Source organism: Prosopis cineraria, unplaced genomic scaffold (genome assembly GCF_029017545.1).
Source record: "Prosopis cineraria cultivar Desert tree isolate PC_DT_omini unplaced genomic scaffold, ASM2901754v1 PC1, whole genome shotgun sequence".
In the NCBI taxonomy this organism is placed as follows: Eukaryota; Viridiplantae; Streptophyta; class Magnoliopsida; order Fabales; family Fabaceae; genus Prosopis; species Prosopis cineraria.
In genome coordinates, this window is record NW_026555332.1 from 8,063,823 (window position 1) to 8,079,606 (window position 15,784).

General features: G+C 32.7%; 1 protein-coding gene across 1 annotated transcript; it reads right to left on the minus strand.

Moving 5' to 3' along the window:
• Positions 1–10,858: 10,858 nt before the first annotated feature.
• Positions 10,859–15,510, minus strand: LOC129310240 (receptor-like protein kinase FERONIA). Its single transcript, XM_054952073.1, is given in 4 exon segments — positions 10,859–11,184; positions 12,874–13,090; positions 13,092–14,721; positions 14,896–15,510. Coding segments are annotated over 3 exon segments (2,283 nt in total). The 5' UTR covers positions 15,389–15,510; the 3' UTR covers positions 10,859–11,184; positions 12,874–12,930.
• Positions 15,511–15,784: the final 274 nt, after the last annotated feature.

A 15,784-nucleotide genomic window follows, 5' to 3' on the forward strand; every position in this document is an offset into this window, starting at 1 on the left:
TCAAAAATATAAGATATTCAATTTAAATGTAATATATTAGTATACATTGTAAATAGTCCTCCTAGTATCCTCATCAACTCTTATTCCAAAACCACTCTCGTTTCTACTCTTATAAAATGCCCTCCCTCGACGTGGTGTTGATTTCTGCATTCCTTGAGTGTCTAAATGAGATGGTTGAGAAATACTACTTTCTCTACCATGTGAACTTTTATCACTGCCCCTTCATCTTCCTTTACTTGACACAGGTTTCTGCAAAATAATAAATTACACATTAATAAAGTGAAGTAAATATTTAAGACAATAAGTGAGTACGTATTTACATCTTTACATGTTGCTTTGTTATGGCCAATCCTTTTGTTAATAGTGCATTTGATATGCTTGCCTTTCTTACTTAATTTGTCTAGGACATGTTAAGAGATGATGCTTGGGTTTGCTTCAGTCTTCTTTGGTTTTCTTCAGTCCTTAACCTTTCTTTCTTAGGTCGGCCAGGCATTTTGAAAATTGGTGGTGATTCCATTGGCTAAAATTGGTCTACCTTTCAAAATTGTTTGCCTCTAACAGGCTATAACTTAGTCATATAATTGTCAAGATAGGTGGTTTTATGGTAAAAGTGAGATATTTGGGTGCTTGGGTCTATCTTTGCATCATAAAAGGCACAGATGGCATGTTGGCAGGGTATTCCAGTGAGATCCCAAATCCTACATGTGCACTTTTTACTATTGAGAAATACCGTATGCCTATCAGGACCTTCTGTAACTTCATAACCACAGTCACTATTGAAATAGACCCTACACTTCACAGCTATATCCCTGTTCGTATCAAATAACTCTAAACACTTAGGGCTAAAATCCCTAATCCACTTCTATACATTCTTTTTAGCGTCAGCCCATTTGCTTATCATTTTAATCCTAATTCCATCTAACATTCTAATTACAGGCAAATACCTAAAGTCATCTATCTATGAATTCATACTTTCACTAACATTGTTGTCAACATTCCAAGATATATATCTTGTGCTAAAGTATGCTCTTACCCAACTCTTAGGAGGATAAGTGACCACTGCCTCTGTTGCTTGCTTGCTTAAGCTTCCTATTGCTTTCAAATTATCTTTAAACTTCTCCTCAAATGTACTTCATGCACAAGCCCAGAACTTCTTCCTCAACTCATTGCCTCTTCATCTCTTGCTCTAACTGGCATAAATATGCCTGGCACAAAGTCTATGCTTGGCTATTGGTAGTATATTTTACACAGCATCCATCAAGCCTTGCATATACAAGTCAATTCATATTAGTAATCTCCTACCATTCTGAAAAGAATTTGAAAAAGTGTAAAATGACTAACCTTTTGTATGTCGGACATTATAGTGACCTTAGAGCCATCCCTAAGGTCTAATGACTTTTGAAGCCATTGTATAAACCAAGTCTAATTCATGGTATCCTCTTTCTGAGTTAAGCTGAATGCTATAGGAAACAAACCATCATCAGCATCAACCCAATAGTAGTAAGTAAAATCCCTCGAGCTTGTCCTTTGAGAAATGTGCCATCAAGCCCAATAATAGGTCTACACTCTACCTTCCAACTAACCTCGTAAACAAAAACATAAATACTAATTAGATTTGATAAATAACTACTTCAAAACATAACCATTGAAAATAACATCTTACCTTAGAAGCGTTCAAGCACATATATAGTCTGTTGAACACCCTTTTGCCATTCTCTAAAGCTTCTTTACTCACTTCCATGCTCAAATCAGAACCCGGGTTTGAAGATCTCACCTCATTACAATAAGCTTCTATATCATTGAACTCATCTTTATAACTCCCTTCTATTTCCTGCATGATTATCTTCTTAGCACACTTGTACTTGTGCAAGCTCACATGAAGGTTTCAAGTCATCCTCTAAATCCTTCTTCATGTCTAATATCTTGTACTGTGGTCCCTCTTACACCTTGTTCTTGAAGCAAGAAGCTAACCACTTAGCTGAAGCCCTTGGGTTCTTATAAACCCTATTGCACATATGCTCCAAACATTGTGTCTTCACCTTCATTCTTGGGTCTTCTCTATCTTTTACCACATATAAGAAAAATGGGCAACCCTCTTGACATACAGCCTTTACTTTAAATGGCTCACTTTTCCTAAGCTTCAAATGCACCCCTTCTCTAATTGCATACCTATCTATAGCCTTAACAATCTCGCCCTTATCTTTAAAGGTTTGGCCTACCATGAAAAAGGGCCTGGACTATGATCCATAATTATCTATAGGTCTCCTTTCTTCCTCCAAGGGCCTATTATCATCATCCAAGCCCATCTCAAGGCCCAACTCCTCATCTTCATACCCACTAGTTAAATCTATATCCTTAGTTGACTCCTCACTTTCTTCTCCACCATTGAAATCCTCATCCTCACTATCTTCTTCAGAGGACACTCCATCATTTTCACCATTATCATGCATTACAACACCCTCACAACCTATAAATTCCTGATCCTTATCAACACTATCAAACAAATCTGTAACCTCAACCCTCCCTTCAACATTGTCAATAACATTCATCTCCTTACCCTCAAAAGAACAGTCATCATGATAATAAAAAAAATTCTCCCTCATCCCATTCAATAGAGACATCTTCAACTTCCACAGCTTCCTCACCTTTATTCTCATCCAACACTTGAACTTCACCCACCTTTTCTTTACCTCGAGAACACTCACCAGCTTCCACAACCTTCTCATTATCATAAGTACCCTTATCTCCTTTCTGATTCCCCCTACTCCCTCTACCATTAGGAGCTAAGACGCTTTCAGCTATTGAGTTATATCCACCTCAAAGTTGTTCTCTCAACTCATACCATTCTTTCTGTCTCCTACTAATTGCGTCAAAGTATCTATTTATTGCATCCCAATTGGTACCCCCATTATCCCCGTTAGAGGCCATCTTAGATTGTTTAGTACTAAGAGGAAAAAACACAAAGAGACAGGGGTTAAATGGACTTACACTGTGCAAATGAAAAGCAAAATCACTGAGATGGTTAGATTACTTACTTGTAAAAGCTGATGATTTATTATGATGTACTATTTATGAAGCCCTAAAGATTCGATTCTTGACTTACACAACTCTTCAAACCCCAATGCAAATCCTTAGGGCAAGAAACCAAGACTGGAACCCTCTTCGACTCTCGACTATGTACCTCAAAGTTAGATGGCTCGACTCAAACCCTCTTTTAACCTTAACTCGAACCCTAGCTCATACCAGATGGCTCGACTCAAATACTCAAACCTGCTCATGTCCTCTCCTTTTGAACCCGAACTCGAACTAGATGGCTTGAATACAACTCCCTAGCTCGAACCATGCAATGAATTAGCAAGGAAAAATTACAATTAAAAAGCCACGTGTAAATTCCTAGGTCAAACTTTTAATTTAACAGTCAACATCCATTAGATTTAATGTTAGGGCAATATTGCACCATTGTTGAAACTTTCAGGGCAACATTGCTCCTAAAAAAAGTTTAGAATACCAGGCACCCTAGAGGAAAAGTTACAGGGCATTTTGTCCTTTTGCCCTGATGTAAAATAAATTATTCCCACAATTTGATATACTATATAAATGTTTAATATATCTTGATCTAAACTAACATCCACGATTTAAAATGAAATGATTCCGTGCATCTTATTATACTCAAAACAAGTTGTCGTTGTTGTTGATACCTATGATGTAAAATAAATCATTCCCACAATTTGGTATACTATATAAATGTTTAATATAAACATTGTCATGTCTGATAATATAATGTTTAATATATCTTGATCTAAACTAACATCCACGATTTAAAATGAAATGATTCCACGCATCTTATTATACTCAAACAATAACAAGTTGATTGGTTTTCCGTTTCAAATCCACCCTTTGTACACAACAACCAGTCTATTGATCAATAAAAACCAGTCAACCGCATTCAATCACACTTTTTTAAAAAAAAAAAATTGTTTGTTGGTATTCCCATCTTTACCAATATCCAAGTTGTTTAGTTATATGGTTTATTTTTATTTTTATTTTCCTTGTTACAGTGATTAATTATGTTTCTTAAATATTTTTCTTTTCATTATAATTGGGTGAATGATTAAGAGATTTTTATTTTTATTATATATAATTAATTTATCATATTAATAAATAAAAATAATGTTAATTAAATACGTATATTTAAATAATAATATATTTATTGACATGCATGTGTGGGGGGCTTAAATATTATACATCTAATTTATCAGTTAAAGACTGAAGATCTCTTTCAGCTTAACAGGCAACAATAAGGTTGCATGTTTTGGTGGACCTAACATTAGAAACAAAATTTTACAAATTAGTAACAATATTTTTATTGACAAACTTATTCTGTCACTAACCTATTTAATGATGGGCTTATTCTATCGTTAATCCATTTAGCGATGTAATTGGCATTGATTAGCTTCCATCACTAATCTAATGTTTTTTAGTGTAATATACGAACAGATGGGTGACTTTAAAGATTGGTCTCCAAGCATAAATGAATTTGCAATGAGAAACTAAGGATTGCAATTTAACATGGTATGAGTAAAATCAAACTTGTAGCAATGCGTGACTTGATTTGAGAAGAAGGCCCACGTCTAATTGGATTAGACTTTATGTGAGTGTGTGTGTATTTATATAAAAGTGAAACAGCCCTAAAACTCAAGGTCTTCTTTTTAATGAAATAAAACTCAATATTTTAAGATTATATATTAAAAGTTGGGGTAATGGTAATGAGGGTTCCCAAATTTGAAAAAATAGTGGTGAGTGCCAACAACTGAAGGTTCATCTATTCATAAGTAAATTAATGAACCTTCATTTGTGAATAGATGAACTTTCAATCGTGTTTGGTCCTCACTACTATTTTTTCATCTCTAGTAGCTCTCACTGCAATTTTTACTTGACAGTAGTTTCACACGCCATGAAAAATAAACACATATGCAATGATATGTAAGTAATGTTAAGAAAATCATATATTGGTCATTGAATCATTTGTGGCACCAATTCATGGTTCAATTGCCGGACCAATCATGATCATAAATTGGTATATTTTGAATAATATATGTTTTAAATAAAAATAAATAATTATATATAATAATAAAAATGAATGCTTGAATTTCAAACAAAATAATATATATATATATATATATAAAATTTAAAAAAGTAATATTAATCAATATTCCATCATTTTATCCAAAATATTATAATTTCATAATTTACAATTTTAAAATACGTATATATACACATAATTCACACATATTTCTTGTATATTTTTCTTTTTTCTTCATTTAACAATACTTATTAGATATAGATATGTAAAATTATAGTTTAGAAATATGAATTAATTTTTTAAAAAAATTAAAATAAAAAAGTAAAATAATGTGACTAGTTCAACTTGTTTATCTACTAATTTTTACTGGCTCAAGGCTGGTTTGATTGATTCTTGGTCAGTTCTTAAATATATTGCTTTCCTACATTGATTAAACCAGACTTGGGATTGATTCTCAATTCAACAAACCAGTCCAATCCAATTTTCAGAACCCAATATGTAAATAAGCCTAAGGGACCTAAGTGGATGATGGATCACTGTTGAGAGATTGATTTGTTTATATTTGTTGTTGAGCATTATTGCTTAAAATAAGTTAAACTACCATGAGATGGATTTCAAATACATCATATTACTATGAGCTAACTATAACTATCTAATCTTATTGTTCCAGCCCATTAGTATTACAGGTTAGATTCGCATGTATATGTAAGAACAACTAACATTACCTTCAGGGAACAGATTTCTAGCTAACAGCGTTATAATCAACAATCCTCGAGTTAAGAATTTGCATACACACTTATCAATGACATTTATATTATTCTAAAGTTACCCCAGGGACTAAAGCTATTCTAAAACCCTCAAACCCTCATAATAATCTTACGAAGTCAAATTATCAAATTCTTTTATTCAATTTTTCTTAATTAACTTTTTTTACTTAAGTAATTAGAATTTCTAATTATTCATTGAATTATCCTAAATCCCCAAAAACTAGTGTCCTCATAAAGCAAATCTCCCTCTTACTCAAAATTAATTAATCCTTATTAGGAAAGATGTCCATATTTAATATCCAATAATGTTTCAAATAGGATTGCCTTTAATAAGAGATGCCTATGAACAATGAAAAAAAAAAAATCATCGCTATGTTTCATATTGACTTCGGTTTAAAAGAAAATTTTATCTCCAAAGCATTCGCGAAGAAGTAACTAATACTCTAAAGTTCAATATTATGTTGAACAATTGACATATCTATTTTTTACTTAAACATTATGTATCATGTTTAGGCATCACATAACTTACTAACTAGATATTCATCGTATACTATCAAGTAAATAATACTATCAAAAGTTATTCATCATATACTATTATAAGTTATATCTATCAATACTGTTAAAATGTTACTTTAATTTGGTTTTTCACATGGGTGATAAATAAATTTCTCTCTTGATATATTTATTTGTAATTTAAGAAATTGGATTGGTATTAATTTTCTTATAGGATATTTATTTATTTCAAATATTGAAGAGTAATATTAAACCAAAATAATTTAAGGCGCTAAATGCTTCTTACCAATAAATTAAAGGCAAAGTTATTATCATTTAAAAATAAAAATATAAATGTTTTATTAGACTACATGTAATGAAATGCATATATAATCAATAATTAAAATTGAACTAATACATGTAGAATTTAGGATTGTAATAACAGAGTCGACAAGCGAATTTTTTTTAACCCAAGGCACATCATGTGGGTAGTGCAGTCCACGCGCTGCCTCAAGGCACATCTCTAACCTCTGCTTCCACGAAAGTGGTTCTTTGCAATCAATACCATAAAGATGGTCAAGAAGAGCCATGAACTCGTCAACCAGGATCATCTCATCACTGTCGTTGCAATAACCGATCAGGGACACCAAGTGAGTATTATTAATTAACATTTTTGGAAAAAATTATTAATTAACATATTAAAATCTACTTGTCTTAATTTGATTGGAAAGAAGTATATTAAGTATCTAAGGCTAAGTACCTAAGTGTTACTCTATTAGAAATCATATATTTTTATATCTAATTTAAAATGTTGTTACTAAAATTAATGAAAAAAATATTAATGAAATTAGTCTAACAAAAGGGGCTAATCCTCCACAATGCAGTGAAATAAAGTTTCTCACTGAGAATTGTGCTCACGTTTACTGGAAGCAATCAAAAATTAATGAAAAGTTATATATTGGGGTTTCCTATAATTATAGGGACTCTGATATAAAGAGTTGATTTATTTATTTATTTTCAAGAACAACTTAACTTTTTATTTTTATAATGATAAACAATTGATTGAAAGCACATAGATGATTCCAAGTCTTCCCCCCGTGGGATACTTGGAAAAGTCTTAGCTTAAAAAAGTGATTGATATGATTTTCAAAAAGAAAAAAGAAAAAATATAAGGCGTGAAGAGATTAAATAATGACTTGGAATATGGATGTACATTATTGATATAAATCCAAGCATGTGGTTCCAAAGACAAAGAGCATTGCCTATTTAATTTACATACACGCGTACATGCTATTTTGGAGATAACAGGAAGACTTAGCATCTCTAAACACCCACCATACGTTGAAAGTTAGCTAACCCGAGAAAGAGTACGTACTCATCTCCTTTTGTCCATGTGTGTAGAATTCGAACCGTTTTGATCATATTATATATAGGCTTTTCTTAACAAAAACAGAGCCCATTTTTAGTGATCATATTATATATAGGCTTAAAGGGAATTTTTACTACTGAATTTTTTTGTGAGAATCACAAGATATCCTAAACTATTTATTGAAATAATGTCACCTTCGAGTGTCAAAATTGTTATGTTATCTTGACTAATGGATATTGGTGTTAATAGTTAATTTTATATTTTTGGTTAAAGAATATTTTTCCCTTTAATAGTATTCATGGAGCTGTGTAATTGGCACCCTAAAGTTCAATAATATAACTTAAGAATACCTGACTGGTGATAACGTAAATGATTGATCATTTACCTATGTCAATAGACTTCTTTAACTTAAGAATACCTGACTGGTTGAATATGTGACCATCATTCATGGCAATAACATTCATAGAGTTACTCCTCAAGCAAGCTTACAAAAAAGCACGTGGGGAACAGATTTCTAGCAAACATAGTTATACTCAACAATCTACAAGTTAATTAATAATTTGCAAATACATTCATCAATAGCATTCGTTACTCCACAGCTACTTTAAAGCTACTCTAAAAACCCTCAAATCCTCTTAATTAGCTACAAATTAAAGGAAATTGTGTAGGGAGAGACATATTGAGAGGAAGATTGAAGAGGATCCAAATCTCATTATATATATATATATATATATATAATTGGCCGCCACCTCCCTTTCTTGATTGACGATTTCATGGAGAGATGAAATTATATGAGAGAAACATGGACCATTCATTTCTTTAGAATATTCAAATTAAAAAAGGACAAAGTGGTTTAAGCAAGGCGAAGGTGCAAACTTTGTCTTCTTGTATCATTGTACTCTCTTTGGATCATGATATGGAGTATCTTTTAAAAGCCTTACTTGTTCCAAAATATAAGATATTAGATAACTTTTATAATTATTTTTTCAACTATATCCCTATTTCATTTATTACTCTTTTTCAAAAAATAATGCATTGAAATTTAATTATCATTATTAAAATACTTATATAAGGTATTTTTATAATTGAAAACAAGCACCTCAAGTATATAAGGCCTTCTAAATGTTACTTTTGCTTCTTTTTCTTGAAAATGCCTAAAAATCATTGAACAAGGTATTTTATCCAAATTTCTATCAATTTACGCATTCATTAGTGGATGACAGAGTAGAAAATATGTATTAATTTAAGTAAAATGTACACTTATTAAATTCCCCCATACTTGAACCATTGCTTGTCCTCAAGCAATAGAACAATAGTTTTCCAACTTATTCTCAAAACTAGGAAATTACAAAAAGAATAAAAGAATTCTCAAAAGAAAACTTAACCACTAGATCTTCTACTGAATTCAATATATAAAAAAAAAAAAAAAGCTTTAACTAGTCCCACAATAGGCCACCACTTAGAGTAATTCAACCTCAAAGTAGGGTTTCAAATATTTATTGGGACTCTGATATAAAGAATTTATTTTTTTTCAACAACAACTTAGGTTTTTATTTTTTTTTTCAAATGATAAACAATTGATTTAAAACACAAAGATGATTTTCTCCCTTGGGATAATTGGAAAACTTATGAAAAAATTACACTTAGATCTCACAGAAGAGATGTAATTACCAAGAAGTCTTATGAAATACACAAAATACTTCTAAATCTCAAATCCAGCTCATTTACAAATTAACAAAGGGCAGTTATAATAGGGCAATGGGCATTTACAAATGCCCTATTCTAAGTTATAAATGTGTAGGATTTGAGATTTGGGAGTATTTTGTATATTTCATATGACCTCTTGATAATTAAATCTCTTTTGTGGGACCTTAGTGTAATTTTTTCAAAAGTCTTCACTTATAAAAGTGATTGATATAATTTTCAAAAAAAAAACAAAGAAAGAAAGAAAAACCACTATAATTTAATCAAATTCTAGCATTGAAGCATGTGACTCCAAAGACAAAGAGCACTGCCTATTTACATTTACACATCCATCTTATTTTTTTTTAATTTTATTATTCGTTCATTCATTCATTCATTTGGGAGATGAAGGAAGAGCTAGCATATCTAAACACCCACCGTACGTGGGAAGCTAGCTCACCTTAACTCCAAGTGGTTTGATGTGCATTGTCTTTCCTTCATAATTTGTCTCCTAACTTCCTCGTCCATGTGCGGGACATTATAGGCTTTGAGGGCATTTTTGTTGATGAATTATTTGCAGTGCTAGATATTCTAAATTATTTATTGGAATAACATTATTTATTGGAATAACGTCACTCTCAAGTGTGAAAATCATTGCAATGTTATCTCTTAACTCATGGATATTGGGGTTGATAGTTAATTAACTTTATATTGACTTTCCGTTGAAGAGTACTTTTTCCTTTAAAGTATACATTGAATTGTACTTTGATAGGGGACGCAGAAGCAGAATCATGCTAGTTTAGGAATAGAACCCCGAAACACAATAAAAATACAAGAACAAAAAGAAAGGGACAGAATTTATAATAGAAATAAAGAAAGATATGAAGTAAACAATAGGATAATGATCAAGGAGAAGATCCTCTAGAGCACCTGCCTCTAAAAACCTCAACCTTCGAAAATACCACAAGAGTTGATCATGCACTTGATCATGTCTGTTTCTCACACGGGACGCCACCACAAAGCATTAAGGCTCACAAAAGTTATAAACTCTAAAATAAATAATTTTATTCAACTTTTGTTCTGTTGATAAGAAGGAGCATGCCTAATTTATATAGGCTCATAGAAAAGAATATTTTTTAAAATTAAAACCCTAATTTCCTAATACTAAAAGAAGAAATAATATAAAATAATGATAAAATATTTAGCCACATAATTTAGGATATATGGTCCTAAAATTATGGGATTACAAACTTTAGAAATTAATAATATAATTAATTCTAACCTTTGACTAGATTCAAAATAGGAAATCAAATCAAAGGACCATTAAAATAGGAAATAATTTAGGAAACAACTAAGGGATCATAAAGGATTTAAATCACGCCATCCTTGACTTCATCACTAGGGTTTTATGCCTCCTCGCTTGCAAGAGGCTCAACTTATAGTCTTTCTTGCATTGGGCTAAGGTTTGCATCTCTTGGGCTTGACTCTTTATGAATTTGGATCTTAAGCACATTATACACGTATGGATGCTCTCCTTTGGGCTTGAGAGGAGTGCCCCAATGCTCTCCAAGCTCTTAAACTTCTTATACAAGACTGAACAAGGCTTACTTCATGGCTTTAGTTCGGGTTCTTGTCATTGGACCTCCAATATGTTGTAATGGGTCTTTAGGTACGTTGAATTGGAAATATTGGACTCCTTCCATGTCACCATGCTCATGGTTAGCATCCTCAAGCTTCGTTACCATTAATGCTATATCATTTGTGTCATGGGGTCCATCATACTTGGTACTCTAAAATTCATAAATAATGAGATTGTGTAAGGAAAGATATATTGGGAGAAAGTTGAAGTGGATACAAATTAAATCTCATTATAATATATATATATATATATATATAAAGTTGGACGTCACATCCCTTACATGACTGATGATGATTTCATGGAGAGATGCGACTATAGGGGAAACATAGACCATTCAATTCATTTGAATATTCAAAAGACAGACTTTATCTTCTTGTAGCATTATGTATGCGTATTTGAGGACGACGAATCTGTCTTTTTTCTTTTGTAAAATACTCTATAATTTTTATTGCCGTTTGTTCTACAGTGAAAACAATAGTAACATTTTTTTTTCCCCAAGAAACATCAGTAACAATCTAGTTTCTTGGAAGATGCAATTACTTTACAAGCTAGTTATTGATATAGATATTTATTAATAGCGCGACATATAAAAATAAAAAGTATTAAAAGGCAATTTTTTTCTTTAAATATAGGTCCATAAGTTTCAAGGATCTTAAAGTTTTTTTTGTGTGTGTGTAATGTTTCCCCAAAACATTTGAAAATAAAGTGTGCAATATTGCTTTATATATCATGAACAAAAATTAATATTGACTTTTACTTAATTATAAAATAAAAAAGTCTAAAAAATTATCGAAAAGGTCTGAAAAAATTACAAATAAATATCAATTAATTCTTCTAAATAAGAAATAAATACTAAGAGACAATTTATTTTTTTACTATATAAAAAACTAAAATTTCATTTTTACCACGCACTGTGATAAGCGCTATTGGTAATTATTAAATTACCATTATTACCACAAACACCAACAATTATGGTAAATAATTTAAAAATAATATATTTATTTTAATAATATCTTGTTAAAAACTTATATGTATATATATATATATATATATCCACACATGTGGGATTTAGGATTGTAATAACAAAGTCGGTCCTTATCAATTGGCATGCAGGCAGGAGGATATGTGCTAAAAAAGAGAATCTTATTTAAGCCAGGAACCTTTGATGTCCCCTACTCTAATACTGTTTGTAATGTTTTAACTTTTTAATTTCATTTTTTATTTTTTATTTTATCTTTGGCTTCTATATAAAATAAGAGATATTTGAATATCTTGATATTTTAAAATGGTAAAGATTTGTATTTTTTATAATTTTTTAAAGAAAATATCACAAATACACCCTTTTATATTTGAAAAATCATAAAAAATACATATTTTTACCATTTTGGGATATCAAAATATTCAAATATCTTTTATTTTATGTAAAAGTCAATGATAAAAAATAAAAAACAAAATTAAAAAATTAGAACATTACAAAAGATATTAGAGGAAGGCACATTTATGCTCCAACTTCTCAATTTCATTTTTTTTATTTTTTTCTCGATCAGTAGCTTCTATATAAAATAAGAGATATTTGGATATCTTAATGTTCTAAAATAGTAAAGATTTGTATCTTTTATAATTTTTTTAAAAAAATCACAAATACACCCTTTTATATTTAAAAAATTATAAAAAATACATATTTTTATTATTTTGAAATATCAAAATATTTAAATATCTTTTATTTTATGTAGAAGTAAATGATTTAAAAAAATAAAAATTAAGATTAAAATATTATAATATTATAAAAAATATTAGAGGAAGGCAGATTAGAAGCGACTGCCACATCTCATTGACTAACCAGTGAATCTTGTATCAGTTCCTCATCTTCCAACCCTTTCTTCATCTCAGTCTCTTCTTAGGTCCCACTACTCTCATCCTTCGCTGGGCCCTCCGTGCTCTCTTGCAGCTTCATCGCAAACTCTGAGCCCAACACCACGGCATTCATCGATGGTCGTTCATTCCCATTATCAGCCAAACAACTTAAAGCCATGTCACTAAACACTTTCAAGCACTTCTATCAGTATCGGATCCACTGTCTCATGAATCACTCCTTCATGGTGGCATCTTCTGAACCAATCCACTAAATTTGACTTCTGCTTCTCCACCGTACGTACCTTGGGTGGCCTTCCACACAATACTTCAAGCAACACTACTCCAAATGAGTACACATCGGACTTCAGAGTCAATTGGTGAGTCTCGTAGTATTCTGGGTCTAAATACCCCACACTCCCTTTCACCTCTGTGCTTATGTGAGACCAAGACACTCCCATAGGTCCCATTTTGGACAGTTCGAAATCAGAAACCTTCGCCACCCATTTCTTATCCACCAAAATGTTCGTGCTCTTCACGTCCCGGTGAATGATGTTGCGGCTGGCTCTTGTATGAAGGTAGCGCAGTCCACGCGCTGCCCCAAGGCACATCTCTAACCTCTGCTTCCACGAAAGTGGTTCTTTGCAATCAAAACCATAAAGATGGTCACTAAGAGTCCCACGAGCCATGAACTCATAAACCAGAATCATCTCGCCACCGTCGTTGCAATAACCGATCAGGGACACCAAGTGAAGGTGACGGAGTTGAGAGAGCATCTCAATCTCGGTCTGGAACTCCCGAGCCCCTTGTTGCGAACCCTGTTTGAGTCGTTTGATTGCAACCGGAAGTGTATCATTGTCGATGTAGCCTTTGTACACATTACCAAACCCTCCAACACCTATGACGAAGATATCGTCGAAATTATTTGTGGCTGCTTTGATCTCATCAATTGAGAAGCATCTACATAGACCAGACGGCAGTGATAACGATGGACCATGGGTACTCTTGCTTTTGGATTTCTTCAATCTGGTGCTCTGTCGTCGGGAGATGAGAAAAACGATAAGAGATAGCACAAGGAAGCATGAAGCTGCACCAACAATGATGGAAATCATCATTGTTTTCTTTGAGCTTTTCAGTTTTTGAGATTGGATCAATTGAGATGGCTTGAACCATGGGTCAGGATTGGGACCTCCGAGATTGAAATTGGCACCATCACTTATTTTGAAAATCTCAATTCCGTTCAATATCGCTTCCATGTGAAGGCTTACTCGCCAATCATCATATGGTTGCAACTTTATGGAAATATTGCGTTTCTTCAGCTTTTGATCTTCGCTCTCCTTCCAAACTGCGTAATCCTTATAGTAAGGAGTCAGATTATCTCTAGCCCACATGAACACATCAGCGCGGCGTTCGGCCAGTTCATCAGCAATGAAGATCTGGAAAACTCGTTCACTAGATTTTTTAATTTGCAAGTTGATCTCACAAAAATGGAGCCTCACCATGTAATCGAACTGTGAGTCGACTTGAAACTCCCAAGTCAGGTTATACGTTACCGAAGTCTCATTCGCACCATAGCTACGGCCAGTCCTATATACTTCGTCTGGTGCAGTGTAGTTGGGAATTTTATATCTCAGTTTTGGGCCGTAAGCGGCTGGAAGACTGGCCGGACGAGCTTGCACTGTCAAGTATTGCTGATTATCCTCCCAATAACGGAACATTCCAGTGTCTTGATCAGGAAGGATTTGACTGCCGCCCACGTTGAGTTTGTACATCATCTCTAATGCCATGCTGTATCTGATTGAGTAAGGAGTGCTATCACTACCAACAACAGGGAAACCTGGGTGGTCAGTTTGTTTAGTGAAATAAAGATCAGTGGGCATAGAAACAACCTCGATCCCGTTAATAAAAGCATAGGCATCGGGACTCATGGTGGTGTTGGGTATGAAGGTAACATTCAGCCTCAAATTCCCAGGTGGGACGTAGATACAGTATTCTAAGGTTATGAATTTACCCGTTAGAATATCATCATTGCTGTCGTTGTCGGCGGTGAGTGAAGCGTTGAAGTCTTTAAGAAGGGTAAAGGGGCCTGATTTAACTGAGAAGAAGGAAGAATAGCGATCAAAGTCGGAGTATGAAGATGGGTAGAAATAAAGACGAACAAACTTGGGGCCATCAGTGAGATCTAGAAACGAGTATGTGAATTCAGAGTGAGAAAGGCGTGTAGTGATGTAAAGATTCTTCATAGATGAAGAACGGATGTCGAGTGAAGATGTGCTGGCCTGAACTGATGAAAATGGAGGATTTTCAGAGACTTTATGCTGTTGAGAGTTGATATCAGAGCTCCATGTCCGGCCATGGACTTGAATGGAGCTGGGGGAGCCACAGTTAACTAAGATGTTATCAATGGCGTCGTAGGTGTAGGAGGAGCTACCAACGTGGGCAATGAATATGCCATGAAGGAATAAGATTATAATCACCAAAGTTGTGGTTATGATCATATCCATCTTGAGTTGGCAATTATGGCTACTTCTTCTTTCATGATCTTCTTTTAAAGTCACTTTTTTAGTTCAATTTTATAAATTTGATTATCTGACCTGTATAAAAATTGGGGTGATAAAAAGATGGGAATTATAGATAATTAAAAGGACATTTTTTTTAATTACTGGGACTCTGGTCTTATGTTAAAAGAATCTTTGCACAAATACTCTCTTCGTTTAAAAATATAAAACGTTTTTTGATAATTAGATGTTAAAAAATATAAAGCATTTTTAGTTTTTTGAGGTGTAATCATTGCATTTATTCTAAAAGTGTCCTATTGATGATAACTTTATATTTATTATAGGGTGTTTAATAGAGATAAATATAAAAAAATAGAGTTGGTTTGAAAGCAAGTAACTACT